The sequence below is a fragment of the Podarcis cretensis genome (genome assembly GCF_951804945.1).
Source record: "Podarcis cretensis genome assembly, chromosome: 10".
Taxonomy (NCBI): domain Eukaryota; kingdom Metazoa; phylum Chordata; class Lepidosauria; order Squamata; family Lacertidae; genus Podarcis; species Podarcis cretensis.
In genome coordinates, this window is record NC_137179.1 from 14,181,729 (window position 1) to 14,207,592 (window position 25,864).

A 25,864-nucleotide genomic window follows, 5' to 3' on the forward strand; every position below is an offset into this window, starting at 1 on the left:
CACCTTCTTGTTCTAGAATTTCAGAATATTTTGGCCAATTAGTTCTCATATTAAGTTTCTTTACCTCCTTAGCCTCCATTGGTGAAAGCCACCTGGGAGTTTTATTTTCCAGTAAATCTTTATACCGAATCCAAACATTGTATAGTGCTTTCCCAACAATATGATTTTTAAAACCCTTATACACTTTAACCTTGTCATACCAAATATATGCATGCCAACCGAAATTATTATCAAATCCTTCCAAGTCTAGAATGTCTGCATTTTCAAGAAGTAGCCAGTCTTTTAACCAGCAGAAAGCTGCCGATTCATAATACAATCTTAAGTCCGGCAGGGCAAACCCCCCTCTTTCTTTAGAATCAGTAAGCATCTTAAACTTAATTCTGGGCTTTTTGCCCTGCCAGACAAATTTAGATATATCTTTCTGCCACTTCTTGAAACAGTCCAATTTATCAACAATTTGTAATGTCTGAAACAAAAATAACATTCTAGGCAATACATTCATTTTGATTACTGCAATTCGACCTAACAAGGAAAGCTTCAGGTTCGACCATATTTCTAAATCTTTCTTTATCTCTGTCCAGCACTTGTCATAATTATCCTTAAATAGGTTTACATTCTTAGATGTCATGTTAATCCCCAGGTATTTTACACTCTTTGCCACCGTTAACCCAGTTTCCTCTTGGAATCTCTCTCTTTCAACATTTGTTAAGTTTTTTTCCAGTACCTTAGTTTTTTGTTTGTTCAACTTAAATCCTGCGACCTGACCAAATACTTGAATTAATTCTAGAACTCTTTTGGTACTAGTATCTGGCTCTTGCAAGGTCAATACTAAGTCATCTGCAAAGGCATTTCAGCACAATCCATTAACTTGGTTTGCCACTCTTCTTTCGTCGGGACTGCTTCTTCTTTCCATCTTTGGGCTAACAGCATTCGAATGCAGTATCTATTTACCTACTTGGACTGGGGTGCTTTCGAACTGCTAGGTTGGCAGGAACTGGGACAGAGCAACGGGAGCTCACTCCTTTGCAGGGATTTGAACCACCGACCTTCCGATCAGCAAGCCTAAGAGGCTCAGTGGTTTAGACCACTGAGCCACACTGGCATTATTTACTCAGCTAGAGCGAAGCAAGTTAAAATGTGAGGCTGCAAATATTTGACAGAAGCCTATCATATAATGGCCGCCACATGCTAGTTAATTTTCAACACGTTGGGAAATAAAAGATCAAAGGCAAAATCAGGAAACATCATTCCACATGTTCCTAAACAATCGCAGCGGTAAGTGAATGACAGCATCTGTTTTACTAAAGATCTTGAGTGTGGGTTTGTTTTAATATTCAAGTGTGGTTGCTGACAGAGCAGGAAAAAGGGCCATCTCAGCTCTTCTGCCTTTGACTGTGTCACTTGTGTCAGAAAACAGTGCAGCTTGCCATGGTGTGGAGATGAACACGATCGCCTGCTAGATTTCTTCATGCCAAGGTGCTATTGCAGGTTTCGTTACACGGTCTGGTTAAAAACTTGGCAACCCTGTTTTTGAAGGGTTCCGTCTGCAGTGCAAAATGTACAGACTCCTGTGGGTTCCGGAATAAGTGATGTTTCTGCAAATTAATTCTCTTGCTCTAGGCAGGTTCAAGCTATACCGGGTAGCACTGCCAGGCCTAGGGCATGCCAACTGCACCTCCTTGTTGCTTGTCTCTTTCCCTGTTGTCGACTTTTTCAGGTTGGTTCCATCCATCTGCTGTAAGTGGACTTGGATAGGGTGGAGGGGGGAAGAGGAGCCAGAGGGGCTTGAAATGCACCAAAATGGGGCAGGTTGGCAGAATATGGACTAGAGACCTAGTCCTGGTTTTAGAACAGAAACAGTAAGTGTCAATCAAATGGATTTCCTGTTAAATGGCAACATATGAAGGCGTACCTGATTAACTAATAGCAGTGATCAATTTACGTGTGACCTACCCATATTTGTTTTGAAAATTTTACAGATTTTATCTGTGTTTTAGTAGTGGTTATTTCATACGCGCGCACAAAATAGTTTTGCAGATTATAGCTGTGTCTTATCTACAGTTTTATTGTGTACAATGCTTACGAGAGGTCTTGTTTAGGCAGCTTATACAGTGGTACCTCGGGTTACATACGCTTCAGGTTACATACACTTCAGGTTAAAGACTCCACTAACCCAGAAATAGTACCTTGGGTTAAGAACTTTGCTTCAGGATGAGAACAGAAATTGTGCTCCGGCGGTGTGGCAGCAGTGGGAGGCCCCATTAGCTAAAGTGGAGCTTCAGGTTAAGAACAGTTTCAGGTTAAGAACGGACCTCCAGAACGAATTAAGTACTTAACCTGATGTACCACTGTATAGCTTTGCACATAAAACAGTGATAATGAGATTATGACAGTCTATCACATTTCCCTTCCCCTTCTTCTGTTGGTGGCGGGGTGGGGTAAGGCGAACGTATTTGCCACACCCTCCACCCCTGGAAGAAGAGGAATCATAGAAATGTAGGAGAGACGTTATCTTCTATAGGGGAGCGGTCTGGGCACCACATGGGGGCATTTTGCCCAGTAGGAGAGAAGTGACACTTAGGCTATTTAAGCCTATTTAATCCACATTCCCCCCTCTTTCCTTTCTGGACACCCACCCTCCCACCCTTTCTGCAGTGTGGGGTTTGCTAGCTACCCTTTCTTTTAGGGAACTGAGTAGGATTTTTGGGTAGGGACACAGATTGCCTTGCACTGGAGAGCCAGTGTGGTGTAGTGGTTAAGAGCGGTAGACTCCTAATCTGGTGAACCGGGTTCGCTTCCCCGCTCCTCCACATGCAGCTGCTGGGTGACCTTGGGCCAGTCACACTTCTCTGAAGTTTCTCAGCCTCACTCACCTCACAGAGTGTTTGTTGTGGGGCAGGAAGGGAAAGGAGAATGTTAGCCACTTTGAGACTCCTTTGGGTAGTGATAAAGCGGGATATCAAATCCAAACTCTTCTTCTTCTTCCTTGATTTCACCTACTCCACACTGCTAAGTGCTTCCCATAGGGCTGGAGTAAAGGTAAAGGTAAAGGGAACCCTGACCGTTATGTCCAGTCGCGGACGACTCTGGGCAGTGCTCATCTCGCTTTACTGGCCCAGGGAGCCGGCGTACAACTTACAGGTCATGTGGCCAGCATGACTAAGCTGATTCTGGTGAACCAGAGCAGTGCACGGAAACACCATTTACCTTCCCACCGGAGCGGTACCTATTTATCTACTTGCACGCTGACGTGCTTTTGAACTGCTAGGTTGACAGGAGCAGGGACCGAGCAACAGGAGCTCACCCCGTCGTGGTGATTTGAACCGCCAACCTTCTGATCGGCAAGCCCTAGGCTCTGTGGTTTAACCCACAGCGCCACCTGCATTCCTTTCAGGCTGGAATAGTGTATAGCAATTTGGCTTACTGGCATTTGTTCCAGGCAGGTGAGCAGATTTAAGATAATATGCGGTCAATATCTGAGTCGTTTGGGGCGTTTGGCCTAGTACGTGCATCGGGTTGAATTTCGGCCAATGAACCCAAGGTCTATTCAATGGAAGGGTGGATAGGAGTTTATCAAACCTTGCTGTGTGACCATAGCAAGCTGTAAGCTGGCTCAAGCAATGGGAGTGATTGGATCCTCCCATTTGCTTCGCTCACATGCCCAGACTTATTTGATTGGACTCCTTGTTCTTGTTCTGTTGACTGGCAGATCCTTCAGCGGTTTGGCAGTTCTGGGAGCCAGTGTGGTGTAGTGGTTAAGAGCGGTAGACTTCTAATCTGGTGAACTAGGTTTGTGTCTCCGCTCCTCCACATGCAGCTGCTGGGTGACCTTGAGCCAGTCACACTTCTTTGAAGTCTCTCAGCCCCACTCACCTCACAGAGTGTTTGTTGTGGGGGAGGAAGGGAAAGAAAAATGTTAGCCGCTTTGAGACTCCTTTGGGTAGTGATAAAGCGAGATATCAAATCCATATCCAAACTCTTCTCTGTCCCAGCTCCTGCCAACCTAGCAGTTTGAAACCATGCCACTGCAAGTAGATAGAAGAAGAGTTTGGATTTGATATCCCGCCTTTCACTCCCCTTCAGGAGTCTCAAAGCGGCTAACATTCTCCTTAATATAATATAAGATAAGATAAATAGGTACCACTGTGGCGGGAGGGTAAACAGCATTTCTGTGCACTCTGGTTTCTGTCACGGTGTTCTGGAGCGGTTTAGTCATGCTGGCCACATGACCCAGAAAGCTGTCTGTGGATAAACACCGGCTCCCTTGGCCTGAAGCAAGATAAGCGCCACAACCCCATAGTCACCTTTGATGGGACTTAACCATCCAGGGTCCTTTACCTTTTTTTAAAAAAAAAAAAACTTTAATAAATATAACCTGTTTCCCCACATTCGTGTTGCCCTGCATCTTCTTTTGATGTGATAGCAATAGCTGTATTTAGATGGCAGGTGAAATGTGCTTCTTTGTCCAGGCTTTTTGGAACCTGAGGGCGTTGATGTTGGTTGGAGTTGAGACTTAGGGCTCAGCTATACAGCTGCAAATATAACGTTTTAAGCACGCTTTAAGTGCATTATACAAATGTGACACTAGATGGTGACGGTTAGCTAATGGCAAATTCAATATATATTTTCATTATTATTTTTTTAAAGAAGCATTTTCACAGTGTTTAAAGAAATATATATGTGTAGACTCAGCCTTAGTGTTCCTGTTTTGCCATGGAGGGATGGTTCTCTTTTATGTTTTGCATTACTGTTTATAGTATACATGTTGCTGTTAAGCTGCCATGCACTTTGAGCTGCAGGAAGGAGCAGGGGCAGAAAGACTCTGATAAAATAAATAAATATTACCACTAGCTAGCACCAATTTCTTTCTTACCTTTCCATTTATTATAATTCATATTCTGCCCTTCTTCGCAAAGTTGCCCAGGGTAGCAAACACGAAAAGGTGTGTATTGGAGGTGGGGATATAAGAGAATTTAAAATATTGGGGCTCAAAACACAGCTTTCCATAGTTATATAGTTTAAACAATCACACTCAAGAAAAAAAGTTTCCCAGGAGCTAATGCGGCTCCTTGAACAGCCAAAGGTTGATCACCCCCTTGCTGTAGACTGAGGAAAGCCTGCAGATAGGTTCCTTAACCTGGGAGACCACATTATGAGTTCTGCACAAAGGGGACCAGCGGCGAATTCAGGTGCTCCCAGACTGGCAGTATTTTGCTGGAAGGATTCTGGGTCATCCTGGAACTTTAGGTGGATTAAAGCTCTGTTGCGAAGTTCAATAAACTTGCTTTGAAAAAAGGGAAAGAAACAAACTTTTTGCCATTTGGAAAAGTGATGGGGAAATGCACTGCAAAGCGTGGGACTGATGAATGATTAACAAGAAGGTTTGTAAAAAAAAAACAACTTGCAGGCAAATGAGGTTCAGGATGCAGGGTGATGGCGCTGCAACTGCTCTGTAACCAAAGCAGAACAAATGCTTAGTACAGACCAGACATAAGGTAAAAAGGTTAAGGACCCCTGGATGGTTAAGTCCAATCAAAGGCGACTATGGGGTTGTGGTGCTCATCTCGCTTTCAGGCCGAGGGAGCTGGCGTTTTTCCACAGACAGCTTTCTGGGTCATGTGGCCAGCATGACTAAACTGCTTCTGACACAACAAAACACCGTGACAGAAATCAGAGTGCACGGAAATGCCGTTTACCTTCCCGCCACAGCGGTACCTATTTATCTACTTGCACTGGTGTGCTTTCGAACTGCTAGGTTGGCAGGAGCTGGGACAGAGCAATGGGAGCTCACTCTTTCACGAGGATTCAAACCGCCGACCTAGCAGTTTGAAAGCACGTCAGTCACTTCCGGTCGGCGCCAGCGCTGAATGGCCGCTCTCTCCCCGAGCTCCGGAGAGAGGGCTGCTTCACGAGTTCGGGTCTTTCTTGGAACTTTATGAAAAAGAATCTCCATGGGATGGGGGTAGGCCAAAGGTTTGAAAATGGTATAGGTACAATTTATTCTGAACAAAAGGCAAAGTTAATTGTAAACAGTGTGGTTACTGATGAGCTTTCTATAGAAAAAGGGACACGGCAAGGGTGCCCAATATCCCCATTACTTTTTATATCAGTCCTGGAGGTTCTCTTGAATATGATTAGGGGGGACCAGCTGGTAAAAGGAGTTCAGGTCGGTGCCAGACAGTACAAATTGAAGGCATTTGCAGATGACTTAGTATTGACTTTACAAGAGCCGGACACTAGTACAAAAAGAGTTTTAGAGTTGATTCAAATCTTTGGTCAGGTGGCAGGATTTAAGCTGAATAAACAAAAAACAAAAGTTTTGGAAAAGAATTTAACAAATGTTGAAAGAGAGAAATTTCAAAATGAAACTGGGCTAATGGTGGCAAAGAAAGTAAAATATTTGGGGATTAACATCTAAAAATGTGAATTTATTTAAAGATAATTATGATAAATGTTGGACAGAGGTTAAGAAAGATCTAGAGATATGGTCGAATTTGAAGCTTTCCTTGTTAGGCCGAATTGCAGTGATTAAAATGAATGTATTGCCTAGAATGTTATTTTTGTTTCAGACACTACAAATTGTGGATAAACTAGATTGCTTCAAGAAGTGGCAGAAAGATATATCTAAATTTGTCTGGCAGGGCAAAAAGCCCAGAATAAAATTTAAGATACTTACTGATGCAAAAGAAAGAGGGGGGTTTGCCCTGCCGGACTTAAGGTTGTATTATGAATCAGCAGCTTTTTGCTGGTTGAAAGACTGGCTACTTCTTGAGAATGCAGACATTCTGGATTTGGAAGGATTTGATAATAGGTTTGGTTGGCATGCATATTTATGGTACGACAAGGTTAAAATTCATAAGGGATTCAAAAACCATATTGTTAGGAAATCCAGTGTTTGGATTCGATATAAGGATTTGTTGGAAAATAAAACCCCTAGGTGGTTATCACCTATGGAAGCCAGGGAGGTGAAGAAACTCAACATGGAATCTAAATGGCCAAAATATTTTGAAATTTTAGAACAAGAAAGTGGTAAATTTAAACTACAGAGCTACGAGAAAATAAAGTCTAAAGTACGAGATTGGCTCCATTATTATCAAATAATGGAGACTTTTAAACAAGACAGGAAAATTGGATTCCAGGTGGAGAAATCGAAACTAGAAACAGAATTGTTAGAACCCAATACTAAGAACTTATCAAGAATGTATAACCTGTTGCTGAAGTGGAATACAGTAGATGAAACTGTTAAGTCAGCTATGATTAAATGGGCACAGGACATAGGTCATGACATTATGTTTGCTGACTGGGAACAGTTATGGACCACCGGAATTAAATTTACAGCATGTAATGCTTTAAAAGAAAATATTATGAAAATGATTTATAGGTGGTACATGACCCCAGTCAAGCTTGCGAAGATTTATCACTTGCCCAATGATAAATGATGGAAATGTAATGAAGCTGAAGGTACCTTCTTTCACCTTTGGTGGACATGCCCAAGGATTAAGGCCTTCTGGGAAATGATTTATAATGAAATTAAGAAGGTACTTAAATGTACTTTTCACAAGAAACCGTAGGCATTTCTCCTGGGCATGGTCAGCCAATTGGTGTTAAGGAGGGATAAGACTTTTTTATGTACGCCACTACAGCAGCAAGGATCCTTTTAGCAAAGTATTGGAAGACACAAGAACTACCCACACTGGAAGAATGGCAGATGAAAGTGATTGACTTTATGGGACTGGCAGAAATGACCGGCAGAATCCGTGACCAAGAGAAAGAGACAGTGGAGGAAGATTGGAAGAAGTTTAAAGTATACCTTAAGAACTGTTGTAAAATAGAGGAGTGATAAAATGTCAAGGGGAAGGAAGATGCAGAATTGCAGCTAAAACTGTTTGATAATTTAAGGTAAAACTGAGAATGACAATGAGCTTAAACTTAATTGGCAAAAAGAGTTGTTGAAAAACTGTAAAATAAGGATGCAAAAAGGGTGAGGTATGGGGAAGTCCGAGAAAAGAGGTTTATGAAAATGAGGTTAAGAAATGATATTTTTGTATGTGTTTGTATTTGTTGATGCTTGTGTGTTGTTGTTGTTTTGTGTTAAAAATTGGAAAATTAATAAAAATTATTATAAAAAAAATGAAAGCACGTCAGTGTGCAAGTAGATAAATAGGTACCACTCTGGCGGGAAGGTAAATGGCATTTCCATGCACTGCTCTGGTTCGCCAGAAGTGGCTTAGTCATGCTGGCCACATGACACGGAAGCTGTACGCTGGCTCCCTCAGCCAATAAAGCGAGATGAGCGCCACAACCCCAGAGTCAGTCACTACTGGACCTAATGGTCAGGGGTCCCTTTACCCTTTACCTTTATACAACCATTTTTAGCAGATGCAAACAGTGTTTTAGGGTTTTGTAAAGTTTATTATTATTTCATTTTATAATAAAACAGAAACAAGAGTTGTGAAAACTGTATTGAATACAAGATCGTGTATGTGCCCTGGTGCCATCATGAAAAGGATGCCTGGAGGAGTCCATAGTGGTGCCCACTCAGCTGCTGTTAGACTCCAACTCATCCCTGACAATTGACCATGCTGGCTAGGGCTCATGGGAGTTGTAGTCCAGCAGAAGGCGCCATATTGGTTGCCCCAGGACTCCAACTGCTGTGTGAGCTTTATGCAAGCAAAGCAAAACAAATGCTCAGTTAAACAGTTCATCTAGAGGAGCCAGTGTTCATTATCTCAGTTTCACTGTGTACATATTTTGCCTTTAATGAGCACATCAGTGCAACATTTTGGATCCTGTTAGGGGTTAATGGCAGCCGACTGGCCAGAACTCAAGGTAATCAAAGACCTGCAGGGATTAAAATTGTTTAGGGAATTACCCAGGACTCAAGTCTTTTTACAAGCTTAGCTGAACAAGGAAGAGAGAGCAGAGGAGACATTCAGGTAGTGTGGTCTGATCCTGGTCTGAAATGGAAACGGAAGCCAAGATGAGTGATAGCATCAAGGTAGGCAATCCAAGGCTGTGCCTAGTTTATTGTCTGAAACGCACTTGCAAGAATAGAGAGGAGAGCTGTAAAGAGAGATATGACCATGTCTTGAAATGGGGCAGTTTTCTGGGTTATTTATTTTGGCTCAAGGTCCCCCTGTTTCTTGTTTCTTTCTCCCGCTCAGCAGGTCACTGCTGAATATAACAAAAGTTTCACTTAGACTTCTTCTAAGAAAGAAGTACATTCAGTCCCGTTCTTTCACCCCGTTGTCTTGGTTTTGTGTCTCTCGTAAGAGATCCTTTCATTGCTCCAAAACTGCAATGGCTTCATCCCAAAAGAAACTCCGATATGGGTTAGATTTGAGGAGAGAAGCCAATGGATTTGCCACTAACAGGATCACCGAGGTATGGATAGCAATAAAGCCATAAAGATGCTGCAAGACGGAAAGAGATGGGAGGGAAATGGGGAGAAAAGTCATCTAATGGGAATGTTAAAAATAAACAATCAGAGCTTTGGGTTGATGCTTTGGGAAGCTTGCTTGGCACAGGGAATATATGATGTTACATTTATCTTACAGTCATGATGACTAGAAGAGTCCTTTTTCAAAAAACATTATAAAGAATGTTGGGATTTGCAAGATTCTAACTCTCACACACACAGCCTTTAGGTTGCATGCCATCAAATCCTAGACTGTAGCATCTTTTGGGTTGTTTTTTGTTTTAGTTTTTTTGCTGGCTCACTTTGAACTAACAGATCAAGCGATTAAAAGAGCCGCACTGTACAAGCATTCTGAAAATGCTGCTCCCTTTAATGACCTGAAGAAACGTCCAAACTAATTGTGTAACCAGAAGTTGAGGGAAATAAAACACCTGACGCTCTTTTAAAACATTCCTTGGCACGGAGCTCGCAGGACTTTTGTGTATTGTATTTTCCGGCAAGCAGATTTTCATAACCGACGACGCTGCAATGGGGATGGTGTGTGTGTGGCGGGGGATTGGGGGCATGATATCTCTCCCGTGTTGCACCTAAAACTTTTCCTAAAGGAACAGCCAGCACTTCCAAATCGCAGCACTCGGTTTGTATATTTGAGGGCACATCAAGTTAACTAGCAAAATGCCGGTCATCATTTTTTGTGTGTGTGCATGCACATGTGTGTAAAGGGGGCTTGAAGCTGCTGAGAGGCAAACTGTACACCTCTGCAAGGCATTGCCATAGAATCAGAGGATCACAGCACCATAGACAACTCTTTGCACATCAAGGACGGAGTTTGGTATTATGGCACCTTGAGCTTGCCCAAAATTTGGCTCTCCTCCCCCATCCTTGCACCCTGCCAGGCTTTGGGAAGGAGGTGTGAGGGCTCTGGCAGGGTCTTAGAGTCCACTGACCTCCTTCCCAAAGCTGGGCAAGTATCACCTGGGCTTTGGGAAGGAGATGGGTGGACTCTAGGACCTTGACAGAGCCCTCACGCCTCCGCCCTGTAGCCAAGCAAATGCTTTGCAGGTGCCCTCTCCGCTCAGCGCTCAGTGTGGGCGAACTGGTTGTGCTGCCCTAAAATTACCTCTCTGCTCAGTGTGGGCCCTTCTATGCATGATGGAGGAATGGCACCTCTAATAAACAGCTGTTCAGACGCCACTTAAATATCTTGAGTGAAGGAGAGCCTTGCCACCAGCTCTTAGCATAGGACATTTTGCCTGATGTTCAACCAAAATCTGCTTCCTTTTACGGCTCCCGCCTCCATTTGCCCTGCTGCTTTCCCTCTGGGAAACTTGATCTTTAGTGCGGAATTGGAACAAACAGCAACCGGGTTTTCCTCCAGACTGCTGTTAGTTCTGATTTAGCACTAAAGAATGGGTTTCCCAGGGGATGGTGGCTGAGCAAAGGCAAAACCACTTGGACCCATGTATAGATAGTGGGAGTCAATGGAAAAAACCCCACTTTCTAGGTGTGGGACAAGCCCATAGTCCCCACCCATTGGGCCTAAGCTGGAAAAGGTTGCCCACCCCAGTGTATAGTACAGATTTTTCAACTATGGCCAAACTGTTATGGTACATGTGTAATATTCCCATTGGGGAGAACAGTGTTGCCCTGCTCTCTAAGCAGTTCCTGGGGCAGCTCTACACTCTTGGGAAGAGAAAGTGCCAGTGGAAGCCAACACTGCCCTACCAATCTACGTAGCTGGTCAGGCTTGCCTAAATAGAAATAGTTTTAGCAGGTGCCAAAAAAGAGTACACCTACCTGTTGTCAGTTGGTGTTGTGGACTGGCTGGATGCAGAGGAGTGGTGGAAGGAACCAGCCAGGGAATCCCCCAAGGGACGAAAACTCAGAGCCTGGAGATTGGTAGTTAGAGAGAGAACAGTGGGAAGAAGAGGTGTCAAAAGCTGAAGAGGTTACAGGGTTTAGTGAGCAGGGAGAGTCTGTAGCAGAGAGAAGTCCAGAATCAGAAGATGAAGCAGGAGAGGAGGGAAGCCAAAAGGCAGAGATGAGGCAGGCTGCTGAAGAAGCCAGGGTGTCACCCCCTTCTGCTGCGACAATCTACCCTCCCTGCCCCCAGTCTCCCAGAACCAGAAGAGGTATGAAGAGAGTTGAGCAGAGACAGACAAGGCAAAGAAGTCTCAAGTTGCTTGGGAGGGACTTGGGGGAAGAGGAGACTTAGAGAGCTGTGGAAAGTGAGGTTCTTCAGTCCTCGCAACTGCCTCATTGAGGCAAGATCTACTGGGAGGATTTGCTGTGCCCATTCGGCCTGAGCTGTTTTGTTTCTTTGAATAAAGAATAAACTTCATTGAGACCTTGTGAGTTATTGCTGACCTGCTCCTGACTCCCGCCTTGACAGTTGGCAGGGAGTCCCAATGTGCAGGTGCTGCCACATGGAAATATTGATTCTTTACAAAGGCAGAGCAAGTATTACTTGGCACCTGCAACCAGCTCTGCAGATTGAAACGGTCGAGTGGGTAAGGTAAACTGGTCCCGAGTTGCTAAGAGCTTTACATACCGATAATAACAACTTGAACAAGCAGCTGTCTCTCCTGCAAACCAGCAGACCTTCTCCCCAGAAATTGGCACTGCAGTCTCAAGTTGCCTTCAGCCATCATCTCTCTTTCCTCCTCTCTCCTGTCTCTTCTAAAGTGGAAACTATTGTTTGACAAACCTAGACAGCATCTTAAAAAGCAGAGACATCACCTTGTCAACAAAGGCCCATATAGTTAAAGCTATGGTTTTCCCAGTAGTGATGTATGGAAGTGAGAGCTGGACCATCAAGAAGGCTGATCGCTGAAGAACTGATGCTTTTGAACTACGGTGCTGGATGAGACTCTTGAGAGTCCCATGGACTGCAAGAAGATCAAACCTATCCATTCTGAAGGAAATCAGCCCTGAGTGCTCACTGGAAGGACAAATCCTGAAGCTGAGGCTCCAATACTTTGGCCACCTCATGAGAAGAGAAGACTCCCTGGAAAAGACCCTGATGTTCAGAAAGATGGAGGGCACAGGGAGAAGGGGACGACAGAGGACGAGATGGTTGGACAGTGTTCTCGAAGCTACCAGCATGAGTTTGACCAAACTGCAGGAGGCAGTGAAAGACAGGAGTGCCTGGTATGCTCTGGTCCATGGGGTTACGAAGAGTCGGACACGACTAAATGACTAAACAACAACATTGTTTGATTCTCATTCACAATCCTGTGCCCTCCCCTTCCCAACACCCAGTTCTGATAGGTATCTTATTGCTCAAACTCAACAGACAGATGGCCAACTAACTCCCAATCACAGATAGGTAGCCGTGTTGGTCTGCCATAGTCAAAAAAAATAAAAAAATTCCTTCCAGTAGCACCTTAAAGACCAACTAAGTTAGTTCTTGGTATGAGCTTTCGTGTACATGCACACTTCTTCAGATACACTGAAACAGAAGTCACCAGACCCTTCTATATAGTGAGAAGGTGGGGAGGGGTATTACTCAGAAGGGTGGTGGGATTGGGTGATTGGCAGATAGCTGTGATGAGCCTGTTGACGACTCTTAACGATTGCAATAGGTCTTACAGGAAAAAGCAAGGGGTGAGAAGGCGAAAAATGGCTTTGTCATGTATAATGAGATAAGAATCCAATGTCTTTGTTCAGACCAGGTCTCTCCATGGTTTTAAGTTTGGTGATAAGTTGCAATTCAGCAGCTTCTCTTTCCAGTCTATTTCTGAAATTCCTTTGTAATAGAACAGCTACTTTGAGATCTTGTATAGAATGTCCTGGGAGACTGAAGTGTTCTCCTACTGGTTTCTCTGTCTTGTGGTTCCTGATGTCGGATTTATGTCCGTTTATTCTTTGGTGTAAGGTTTGGCCTGTTTGTCCAATATAGAGAGCTGAAGGAAACTGTTGGCATTTGACTCCCAATCATTAGCTCTCCTCCCCTGACCATTATAGGCTATTATCCTTACAGCAGGGTTATGGGATGCCACCTCACATCTTTTTCAGGGGGATCTGAAACTTCCCCACTTCTTTTCAAGGAATGTAATTGAACCTAACCTTAAATAAAGCTATCCCACTTCCTTTTCCTCTTCTTCCTACGTCAAGCAGCTCCCAGCAAACAGAAAAGCCAGCAGAAGCCGTTATGCTTTTGGACTAAATAAGAGAATGAGCTTGTATTGTTAAGAGAAAGGGGGGGGGGGAATCTCGAATGTATTGAGTCCAGAGATGTACGTGGGTTTTGTATTTTAATCCAGAATAAAGAATCTTGGTGTGCTTATTTAGGCAAGACATGGGTGGCACTGTGGTCTAAACCACAGAGCCTAGGGCTTGCTGATCAGAAGGTCGGCAGTTCAAATCCCTGCGAGGGGGTGAGCTCCTGTTGTTTGGTACCAGCTCCTGCCCACCTAGCAGTTTGAAAGCACGTCAAGTGCAAGTAGATAAATAGGTACCGCTCCAGTGGGAAGGTAAACGGTGTTTCCGTGCACTGCTCTGGTTCGTCAGAAGCAGCTTAGTCATCATGACCACATGACCTGGAAGCTGTCTGCAGACAAATACCAGCTCCCTTGGCCTATAGAGCGAGATGAGCGCACAACCACAGAGTCGTCTGCGACTGGACCTAATGGTTAGGGGTACCTGCAGGATCAAGACATGGAGAAAATAAAGCCGTTTCAGCAGTGTACATGCTTTGAAGCTCAGCATATTTCCTGTCTCTTTCTGGGTGGGGTTCTCTGCGCACATATTAAGATTAGTGATGAACACATTGAGCCCAGTATAATTTGCAATGTGCCTGTTGAATTACAAATCCACTGGCATAAACTTGGATGGAAATTAGGAACAGAGAAAGCAGCCTTATACTGAGCCAACCTGCTGTCTCATCAAGATTCTTGTGAGTTTGGACAGGATGTGTTTGTGTTAGGCTGTATGCCTCAGCCCCTTCTAATTCCTGAATCCAGCAAGGGTTAAAATCTAATGGAGGATACAATTGTTGGAATCGCCAGGCCAGCTCCTTGGTGACTTAATGGTCCTCTAAGTATGGGTAACAAAGGAAGTGGCTTTGTGCCAGAGGTGTGTGTGTGAGAGAGAGCTGGGCTAGAAGCAAGGATGCAGGCAGAAACCAGAGCGGGAGAGACATGCTTGGTTTATGCTTGAATCCAAGGCTGTGGCTATGGGAAAAGCAAGACCTTCTTGGGGCCTCAGGGTCTTCATAGGCTAAGGTTGTATATGTGTGTAAATAAAGTATATAGCCTAAAAACGCTACCATCTCCCTCATTCCGGGGAAACTGAATCCCGGGTAAGTGCCTGGAAGCTCTGGAATTGTAAACTGCCTGGAGATTAGGATAGCATGCAACAATATTCTGGCAGGGTTTCAGGCAGGGGGCACTGTCCGTCACTGAAATTCCACTGGTGCAACAGACCGACGGAATGCTCTCTTCATCATTTGCCCCTTCCACCCCTCCATGCACCCTCCAAATCAGGTCCAGTTTCTGGGACCCTCTGAAGTAGTTTGTGGAAGCAGGCAGCAGGAGGAGAGGAACTGGAGGTCTCCTTGGGCAAGCAAAACTCTGCCTTCACAGTGTTAGATGCAACCCAGCCCAACCTAGAGATGCTGGAGACCTTGAACTTGAGACCTTCTGCTATGAAGTTATTTGTTACCACCAGATTTCAAAGTGTCTGAATTATTGCACATCACCGAAGTGCATCTGGGGAATGTGGCGTGCACAATGCAACATTCTTTCCCAACACACGCATCATGGTATCATGGCATTTTATGATCGGTTGTGATCTCATGTTGTTTGCTCATAATCTCATTGTTTCAAACTAAGAAAACGTTGTAAAAAACCATTGGATCAGGGCTCACAATGCTTTGAAGAATTATGAAACTACAGAGTTGACTTATGAATGCGCTAGTTTTTGAGTGGCATCATTAATCAATGGGTTGTCGCTGATGCTAGTGGCACTCAGAGTAGACCTATGGAAATAAATGGATATGGCCAACTTAGGTTCATTATTTTCAGTGGGTCTGCTTTGAGTAGCTGGATATAACCCAATGTGTTTTAGCTATATATCTCTATTTCCCTATATTGTCATATTCAGGAATAACGACTTGATTCGTTTACTCAAAGTATCATCTTACCCCATATGTGTCCACACAATCGCTTTGATCTGCAGAATTGGCACTTTTCCAAGTGAGGCCCTGAGGACCAGCTGTCTTCCTTTGTAGCTTATAAAAGCAAACCAACATTGGTGGCTGCCCTTTTTACTACAATAAATAGTTCTGGTATGATTCCTTCTAGCTGGAAGAGAGTAGTAGTAATGCCCATTTTTAAAAAGATTCAAGCCAATGACCAAGGAAATTATAGACCTATCAGCTTGCTGTCAATTACAGTGGTACCTCAGGTTACATACGCTTCAGGTTACATACGCTTCAGGTTACATACTCCGCTAACCCAGAAATAGTGCTTCAGGTTAAGAACTTTGCTTCAGGTTGAGAACAGAAATCGTGCTCCGGTGGCGCGGCAGCAGCAGGAGGCCCCATTAGCTAAAGTGGTGCCTCAGGTTAAGAACAGTTTCAGGTTAAGTACGGACCTCTGGAACAAATTAAGTACTTAACCCGAGGTACCACTGTATGGGTATTTATGCATGAACCAAGATCAATAGTTTCTCTGTGTCCTACGTACATCAGGTGTGCCTAAGAACCCAATCCTATGCATGTTTTCAGACGTCAATCCCATTGATTTCACTGCAGATTATTTCCAGGTAGGTAAACTGAAAGCACCATGCATCCATAAGCAGTTTCCTGTTTATGCAAGCTGTCTGACAGATGAGTCCCTGTTGCTTATCGGGAGGGAAGAGGTGGCAGGGAAGTCATCACAGTGCAAACACACTGGCGGGAGCAATGGATTGGCTTCGATGATGGGTTTGCACCTCGCTGACTTCCCTGCCACCTCATCCCACCCAGTAAACAATAGCTACCCACATGCAGGGAATGTAGTTTATTAGCTGTGTACCCCACCCGCAAACTGTTTTTGCATACCACTCTATAGTATTTTTAAACTTAGTCTTGTTATGTTGTCATCTTTTCCTTTAAAAGGATGCTGGGACAGATACAAATAACCACAAGGAAGATTCTGCAGCCGATTCAAAAAGCACAATGAAAGGAGCTAAGGAGCCATCTATATTCTGTCTGACCAAGCTAAAGGTAAGAAAAATGCTATGATTCTTTTGTCAATTAAAAACTCATTCTTTGCGGATGGATCTGCGCAGACCCCTTAAGAAAATTGCCGAGCACCTAGGAAGGTTGGTTGACTTTCCTTTAAATCCTGTAAATTAGTGAATACTTTTGAGTTTCTGCCTCCTTTGCAAAATTTACACACAGATGGTTGTGTGACCATTATCCAAATACCTGAGCACGTAGAAATTGGATCCGAAGGCATGTTAAAGGGGAGAAAGGCCGACGTCTTTTATCTGCCCTCCTATCTCAATTAAGGGACGCAGGTGGCGCTGTGGGTTAAAGCCTCAGCGCCTAGGGCTTGCCGATCGAAAGGTCGGCGGTTCGAATCCCTGCGGCGGGGTGCGCTCCCGCTGCTCGGTCCCAGCGCCTGCCAACCTAGCAGTTCGAAAGCACCTCCGGGTGCAAGTAGATAAATAGGGACCGCTTACCAGCGGAAAGGTAAACGGCGTTTCCGTGTACGGCTCTGGCTCTGGCTCTGGCCAGAGCAGCGATGTCACGCTGGCCACGTGACCCGGAAGTGTCTCCGGACAGCGCTGGCCCCTGGCCTCTTAAGTGAGATGGGCACACAACCCCAGAGTCTGTCAAGACTGGCCCGTACGGGCAGGGGTACCTTTACCTTTACCTTTTTATCTCAATTAAGCAGCATTAAGCAGAACAGTCAGTGTGGGCTAGATAACCCAAGAAAACTTGCAGTACTCAACCCAAAGATTCTAATTTAAGATACTCATTAACAATTCAAGAGCAAAGCAAGCGAGGAAAATGGTAATTGTATTAACATAAATCAAGCAGCATTTGCTAATCAGCCCTTACATTGGATAGGTAAAGGTAAAGGGACCCCTGACCGTTAGGTCCAGTCACGGACGACTCTGGGGTTGTGGCACTCATCTTGCTTTATTGGCCAAGGGAGTCGGCATACAGCTTCCGGGTCATGTGGCCAGCATGACTAAGCCACTTCTGGCAAACCAGAGCAGTGCATGGAAACACCATTTACCTTCCCGCTGGAGTGGTACCTATTTATCTACGTGCACTTTGACGTGCTTTCGAACTGCTAGGTTGGCAGGAGCCGGGACCGAGCAATGGGAGCTCACCCCGTTGCGGGGATTCGAACTGCCAACCTTCTGATTGGCAAGCCTAAGAGGCTCAGTGGTTTAGACCACAGCGCCACCAGCGACCACCCGCGTACATTGGATAGACAAGGAGTGAGGAACCCTTCACAACCAAGGGCCACATTCTCTGATTGGTAACTTTCCCATGAGCCACATGCTGATTGTGGGCAGGGCCAGAGGCAAAAGTTGGTGGAACCTTGGCTGTGGTCCTTCTTACTTTATATGGTAGGCTGGTCCCATTGGGACCAATGGGGTGGGAGGCAGGGAATAGATGGAGCCAGAACCAATTGTAGATGGAGCCACCTCAACCTAGTGTTGCCTGCCTCCTTTACATGGTGCAAGACTGAAACCAAGACTATGCCTGCCCTAGACTGGTTGTAAGAAGGCAGGTAGGCACAGGCTGGATTTACTTGTTTAGTATAAAAGTTGGGCTTCTAACCATTTGTGTCCATAAGCCTTAGCTCATCTTTTAATCCCCCCCCTTTATCCTTTAATTTGTTTATATGAGAATACCAGAGGAAGGAGCAAAGACCACAGTTTATCCGGTTTCCTTAAGGGCACCGCTTCTCGAGATTTAAGTGCTTGGCATTGACTCCATAGGCATGGGATAAAGGAAGAGAAAGACAGCCAACTGAATTGTGTTCTGGGTGTCAGGTTTATGGTCTGTCTGTGGTCCCAAGCAGAACTAATGGGATTAAAGTTTATCAGTACTGGATTTCCATGGCCTCTTTAAGTCTTGGGATTAAACATGACACTGTTGTTTCTCACTTTGTGTCAAGTAGATCCAGGGTCGTTCTCAGTGTCCTATTAGGGAGGACAGGAAAGGGGGCAATATAACACAGAGAGAAAGGGTCAATCAGACTCAGAGAGAAGAGGTAATTTTGCATGCACACATGGAAGGGGGCAATCACACACATAGGGAATGAAGCAATCACATACCAAGAAAAGGGCAATTTCACATATACCTATGGAAATTGTTCATATGCACAGAGAAAAGGGCAATTATATACACATGCACACTCACAGAGCTTGCCAACTGTCAGGAGCTGGAGTCAGGAGCAGGTCAGCAATAAAGCCACTGCTGTCAGTGAAGTTAACTTTTTATTCAAAGAAACCCTGTGATCACAGCAACTCTTCCCAGTAGGTCTTGCCTCAAGGAGACAGTTGCAAGAACTGAAGGGCCACACCCTCCCAGCACTCTCGGAGGCTCCTCTTCCTCAGACTTTGTCGCCTTGTCTCTCTTCGCTCTGCTCTCTTCATTCCTCTTCTGGTTCTGGGAGACCAGGGAGGAGGTGACCTGGTCACACCAGGAGGGGGAGATTCCCTGGCCTCTTCAGCAGTGTGCCTTCTCTCTGCCTCTTGACCCCCCTCTGCTTCTGCCTCTGATTCTGAACTGCTCTCTGCCATAGCCTCTTCCTCCTCACTAAACCCTGTTGCTTCTTCAACTTCTAACACCCCCTCCTCCCATTCTGCTCCCTCTTCTCCCTCTGGCCACTCATTCTCATCCCACCACCAAGCCACTGGCTCTAAGCCTTCTTCCCCTGAGTGTTCCCCAGCTGGTGCCTCTCACCACTCCTTTGCATCCACCCAGCCCATGACATTGACCATCAAGATTTGCAAGTGTTGCAAGGTTTGTGTGTGCATGTGCCTAACCCCATTCCATTTGGCTACGATTGGATGTAGTCAGGAGGTGGAGCATGTGAATATTCTTGCCCCTCTCCATACCTTTGCACCCTAAACTACACGATAACATTTTCGCCAGCCCTTCGTTTTGCAATTTCAAGAGCTCCACCATCTTCGAATCCCCCTAACAAGGTCCTATTGTTGATTTAATGAGTTCTCCACATTCTCTTCTAGGTCTTTCTGGTGTCGCTATCTTTTGCTTATCTCGCCAAGACCATGTCTGGGGCTTACATGAACAGCATGCTCACACAGATTGAACGGCGGTTCAACATCCCTGCCTCGTTGGTCGGTGTGATAAACGGAAGCTTTGAAATGGGTATGCAAGTGAAAAGGTTGATGAGAATTCAATCATAGCTTAACAGGCATGTCTAAATGCATAGAAAGACCAATCCAGGAATAGTGGACATCCTTTTTTCCTGGCAAGGTCCACATCCCTTCAGTTGTAACCTGTTGAGGGCCACATGCCTTTGATTGGCAGACTCAGAGCAATGATAGGTGGAGCTAGAGACAAAAGTCTTCTGAAGTATCTAGAATAAAGACCACTCTGCTTTTATCTTCACCATGGCTACCTTGCATTCCCAAACTTACGCAAGTCTTTACAGAAGTAAATCCCATTGAGAATGATGGGGGATCACTCTCAAAAGTATATGCAGGGTGTATAAAAAGATTAGTACAACAGACCAATAGAGCTACTGTTCTAGAAAAGAAATGAAAGCTCACTTTAGTGAGCTACATGCTAGGACGGTGCAACTCAGAAAAGTCCAACCTTGAACTGAATTGAGACAATTTGGGATGAATTCAGATCAGGTTGAAGAAAGTCTGGATTGTTCTGGAGCAGGTTGGATTGACCCAAATTGATCCAGAGTAATTGGTAGCTCAAAACACTCTCTCCGAGAGCCAGACAGGTTGTCACCAAATTGTTACAAAGCGTGAGAATAACACCTTATTAGGAGAACACTATTAGCTTATTCAATGGCTAGTAGCCACGATTGCTATGTTCTTCATCCACAGTCAAAGGCAGCATGCTTCTGAATGTGAATAGCTGGAAACTGCAGGAGGGGAAAGTGCACTTGCACTCAGTTCCTGCTTGCACACAAGAAACAGAATCCCCATCCTGGACCCAACAAGATTGTGGAGGCAACTTCAAGGGGGGAGATTGAATGAGGTGTTTAGGGCAGCCAAATAGCTTGGACTGCCTTTGCCTAACTCTCCTACTGATACTCATGGGACTGAAGAGTGAATAACTTTGGACGGATGATAGTCTATGTTCTCTATTTCCACAGGCAACTTGCTGGTAATACCCTTTGTGAGCTACTTGGGATCAAAACTCCACAGACCACGCATGATCGCCATTGGTTGCATAGTTATGGGTTTTGGATGTTTTCTGATAGCGCTACCTCATTTCTTGATGGGAAGGTAAATCCCATTACTCATACTTCCGAGGTATACCTGTCTATCTGCTCCTGTTGGAACCTTGGGCTCTTCTCCTTGAAATAACACGGAATATGCAACCCCACCCCATTCATCCCATGCACACCTGAACATCAAATTAAAGGGGAAGAATTAAGAAATAAATCTGCAGAAACAGTTAGTAAGGGGCCTCTGATTAATAAGATTTTAATTGTAATATCAGTGTTTTTATGGTGGGAGAGTTGTATGTATTTGTATAAAATCAGTGTAAACATTTAAGAAATACATTTGCAGATGTTATTAGAAAGGTATCTTTAATACGAGTTTTTTGGGGCGAAGCTGTATGCATGTTGGTATCCGTCTCTCTTGAGAGCAATGGATTGCGCTCCCCAAGTTGAAGGCAAACAGCTGCAGAATCATAGCACCTGCTGTGGTTGCAGAGACTGGTAACTCACCACTGCTGCCTCCCATGTTGTTTTTGCTGCATTGGCAGCACAGAAGCAGTTTGATCATGGAAGCAGAGAGAATGAACAATGTCCCAGAACACATCACATCACAAGAGAAAATACCGTATTGGCCTGAATATAAGCCGCACGTCCCCCCCCCCCCCCAATTCCAACTGTGAAAAATTAAAGTGCGGCTTCAGAACCAAGCGCTGGCGCTGGCTTGGGGAGCGGGGCGCCAGCTGCCCCCCATTCAGGGCAGTAGTGCCGGGAAGCGGGCCGCACCCACAATTAGATCTTGAATTTTAAAGTTGCAGCTTATTTGTGGGTGCATCTTATATTCAGGCCAATACGGTATATGGAATGTTTGCACATAATGCAGGGAGTTGCACAGGTGGTTTTTGAAGGCTGATGCAAAAGCATGTGGAACTACCAACAGTTCATTGCAGCCAATCATCCAAAGGGATCTTCTCAGTTATGGATCTTCTCAGTTTTGCACCCCCTTGATTCGGCACCTTATGGGGGGGGGGGGAACTGCCCATGCCATCCTAAATGCAGGGCTGGTTTTACCAGATAGGTTTTCTGGAAGATGGGCACCTGAGCATTGCTGATCAGTAAATCCAGTGCTTTTTTTTTTCTTAAAAAAATGTTTAAGGGTCCTCTCATTTTGACTCAAGAAAACCACCATTTTATAGTTCAAATCGGGAAAAATAAATACAGTAAATGGACAAAAGTACAAAGATTCACAAAATGTTTAGGGGTATGCGTCCCCCCAGAAAAAAGTACTGAGTAAATCTGTATAAAAGGATGCTACTCTCATCACCCATAACTACTGATCTGTTTCTGTAATGTGTAGCCACAAGAACATTGGAAGCTACCGTATACCCCATCAGAACATTGATCTGTTTAGCTCAGTATTATCTATTCATGACTGGCATGAACTCTCCAGGGTCTGAGACAGAGATTCTCTCCCTACCAGACCTGGAGACACCAGGAAATGAACCTGGGGCCTTTTGCATGCAAAGCAAATGGTCTGCAACTGAGCCACACTCATTTCATGTGCACATTTTATTCTGACTCCACAGGTACCGCTATGAAAACTCTCTTTCTGTATCTGAAAATTCTTCAACCATAGCTGTTTGCCTTGCAAATCATAGCCAGTTTTCCATGGCGACCGAAGAACCCTCGGAAGGTGAGGTTCCTTCCTAGATTCATTTTTCACTGTCTTTCTTTCTACTGTATTACCTTTGTAGATGCCAGCTTTTGTAGTGTTTTTGAGGCCTACTCTACCTGTGTCTAGGGATGGCCAAATCTGCCATTTTGGGTTTCTCTCGTTTTCTCCAGCCTTTTCTAGTCTTCAGCTGAGATTTCCACATTTCTACATCCATTTGCATTTTTTAATTAAAAAAAAAAGTCCTCATGAGAATCCAGCATTTTTGTGCTAATTTCTCCTGCTATACATACACGTTTGCGCACAATTTTGCCTAATGTATACATTTTGGGCAAGCCATTTCCCCTAAAATAATGCATCGTTGTATGTTATAGTCACTGATGTATACACTTACATGCACACTTTACCACAGTAAATGCATTTTTGAACATATCACTTGGCTGGAAAACTGCCCTGCAAAATTCAGTCTATTGTTTCAGAAAATGCGAATTTGGTTAGGTCGACTTTAAATGAGAACTGAATCATATTTCTCACCTACCCTCCTGTGTGACTGGTGGCTGAGAGTTGGAATGGGTGTGGGGACAGACAGTGCCATAGCACCAGCACGTATATTTTCTTTGTGTGTGATTCAACGGCTCCACTGCAGGGCTCAGGTTATTTTGCCGCCTGAAGATTTAACCCCATAAAATAACTCAGACACTCCAAGTGTCCTATTTTTCAGGGACAGTCCTGGCTTTACAGAAGCCATCCCATTTTCTGATTTCATCCTGGAATGTGCAGGTTTTCCTTAGAACGTCCCTATTTTCATCAGAGAAATGTTGGAGGGTATGGAGTTATGCGAGATAAATAATTATACAACATTTAGAAGATATCTGAAGGGAGTTTTTTTAAAAAAATAAATGTTTAAAGCTTTGTTATGTTTTTATATATGTTGGAAGCCACCCAGAGTGGCTGAGGGCAACACAGGCAGATGGTTTTGTGTGTGTGTGTGTGTGTGTGTGTGTGTGTGTGTGTGTATGCACACATATAAAATCCTGGAATAGAACATCCCTATTTTCATTGGAGGGATGCAGGTGGCGCTGTGGGTAAAACCTCAGTGCCTAGGACTTGCCGATCGCATGGTCGGCGGTTCGAATCCCCGCGGCGGGGTGCGCTCCCGTCGTTCGGTCCCAGCGCCTGCCAACCTAGCAGTTCAAAAGCACCCCCGGGTGCAAGTAGATAAATAGGGACCGCTTACCAGCGGGAAGGTAAACGGCGTTCCGTGTGCTGCACTGGCTTGCCAGATGCAGCTTGTCACGCTGGCCACGTGACCCGGAAGTGTCTGCAGACAGCGCTGGCTCCTGGCCTATAGAGTGAGATGAGTGCACAACCCTAGAGTCCGTCAAGACTGGCCCGTACGGGCAGGGGTACCTTTACCTTTTACCTATTTTCATTGGAGAAATGTTGGAGGGTACACTAAGCCAATGGAAGCCAGATTGGCAGTGACCTCCTTAGGAGAGAGATGGATAAATTGTGGCTTCAGGATGCCCCTGCACTCCAAATGCCACCAGCCACAGTCAGCATGGTCGCTGGCAATAATAATAATAGTAGTAGTAGTAATTATTATTATTATTATTATTATTATTATTATTTATTTATTTATACCCCGCCCATCTGGCTGAGTTTTCCCAGCCGCTCTGGGCAGCTCCCAATCGAGTGTTTAAAAACAATACAGCATTAAATATTAAAAACTTCCCTAAACAAGGCTGCCTTCAGATGTCTTTCAAAAAATAAGATAGCTGCTTATTGCCTTTACATCTGATGGGAGGGCATTGCACAAGGTGGGAGCCACTACCGAGAAGGCCCTCTGCCTGGTTCCCTGTAGCTTTGCTTCTCGCAATGAGGGAACCGCCAGAAGGCCCTTGGCGCTGGATCTCATTGTCCAGGCTGAACGATGGGGGTGGAGACGCTCCTTCAGGTATACAGGCAAGGGATGTTGGAAGCCCAGCAACATTCTGGGAGGCCACAAGTTCTCTGCTTCTGCCCTAGCACAAAAGGGAATGGGGGAAGTAAAACAATATGCCGCTCAATCAGCTGATTTAACTTCTGAATTCAGGGACAGGAACGAGTCATCTTGCCAGGAGCATCTGGTTACGGATGAATGGGGAGCATTAAAGTATTTCATTACCAGCAAAAATCCTCCATGGAGATTTTTCTTTCTTTCTTTTATGCCCAGAATGTCGAAAACAGGCCGGATCCTTGATGTGGGTTTTTGTGCTGGTGGGAAACATCATCCGTGGAGTTGGTGAAACTCCCATCGCTCCTTTGGGGATTTCGTATGTGGAGGATTTCGCAAGGACAGAAAACTCTCCTTTCTACATCGGTAAACCTGAAAAAGGCCCCTCCTCAGTATTGTGTGTTGGATTTAAAAATCAAACCAAGCTCTTATATACACTTGGACCACATGCACAGCATACATTTTAAGCACAATGATGCTTTAAGCAACCATAGCTTCCCCCAAAGAATTCTGGGAGCTGTGATTTGTCAAGGATGTTGAGTGTTGTTAGGAGACCCCTATTCCTCTCACAAGTGTTTAGAGAGGAGTTGAATCAATCCCTATTCTAAGGGATCTCTGGGAACCGGGAATCTCTTCTCTGTGAGGAGAACAGGGGTTGCCTGACAACTCTCAGCACCCTACAGTTCCCAGAATTATTTTGGTGAAGCTTAAGGGACACAGGTGGCGCTGTGGGTTAAACCACAGAGTCTAGGACTTGCCGATCAGAAGGTCGGCTGTTCGAATCCCCGCGACGGAGTGAGCTCCCATTGCTCGGTCCCTGCTCCTGCCAACCTAGCAGTTCGAAAGCACATCAAAGTGCAAGTAGATAAATAGGTACTGCTCCGGCAAGAAGGTAAATGGCGTTTCCGTGCGCTGCTCTGGTTCGCCATATGACCCGGAAGCTCTATGCTGGCTCCCTCGGCCAATAAAGATGAGCGCCGCAACCCCAGAGTCGGTCACGACTGGACCAAATGGTCAGGGGTCCCTTTACCTTTACCTATGGCCGCTTAAAGTGGCATTAAAGAGCTTTATGGTGTGGATTGGTTTCTTCCATAGAGTCATCCTGGCTTTGGATCAAAAGGGAGACTACAAATGCCTTAGAAAAAGTACATTTTGGGGGATGCTCATGGTGCAGTCCTCTGCATATTTATTCAGAAGGCAAATCCCACTCAGTGGAAGTTGATCATTTGGAGCAGGTAAAGATATACCTCTTTACCCTGGCTTTTAATGCTTGAGGTATATATTGCCATGACCTACCTCATTTTTATGGGTGTAAATTGTGTTTTAATGGTGTAACTTGCACTGGGACCTTAAGGTGAACAGAGGGCAATAAATAAATGAATAAAGAATACATA

General features: G+C 44.8%; 2 protein-coding genes across 6 annotated transcripts in view; one reads left to right on the top strand and one right to left on the bottom strand.

Moving 5' to 3' along the window:
* Positions 1-24,661, bottom strand: part of IAPP (islet amyloid polypeptide) — a 44,002-nt gene extending 19,341 nt beyond the window's left edge. Inside the window, exon 1 of the mRNA XM_079993184.1 lies at positions 24,642-24,661. The gene's annotated coding sequence lies outside the window, so the exon portion shown is untranslated. The remainder of the gene's footprint in view (positions 1-24,641) is intronic.
* SLCO1A2 (solute carrier organic anion transporter family member 1A2) overlaps positions 1,257-25,864 on the top strand; it is a 39,215-nt gene continuing 14,607 nt past the window's right edge. The window contains exons 1-6 of one of the 5 annotated variants that reach the window (XM_079992505.1): positions 1,257-1,275; positions 16,521-16,628; positions 19,625-19,766; positions 20,734-20,866; positions 22,389-22,495; positions 24,690-24,836. In XM_079992505.1, coding sequence (XP_079848631.1) covers positions 16,581-16,628; positions 19,625-19,766; positions 20,734-20,866; positions 22,389-22,495; positions 24,690-24,836 — 577 coding nt within the window. In that variant the 5' untranslated portion in view covers positions 1,257-1,275; positions 16,521-16,580. Of the gene's footprint in view, positions 1,276-8,888; positions 8,999-9,242; positions 9,385-16,520; positions 16,629-19,624; positions 19,767-20,016; positions 20,356-20,733; positions 20,867-22,388; positions 22,496-24,689; positions 24,837-25,864 lie in introns of those variants that run through there. The other 4 variants (XM_079992504.1, XM_079992503.1, XM_079992506.1 and 1 more) reach the window with 4 other exon arrangements.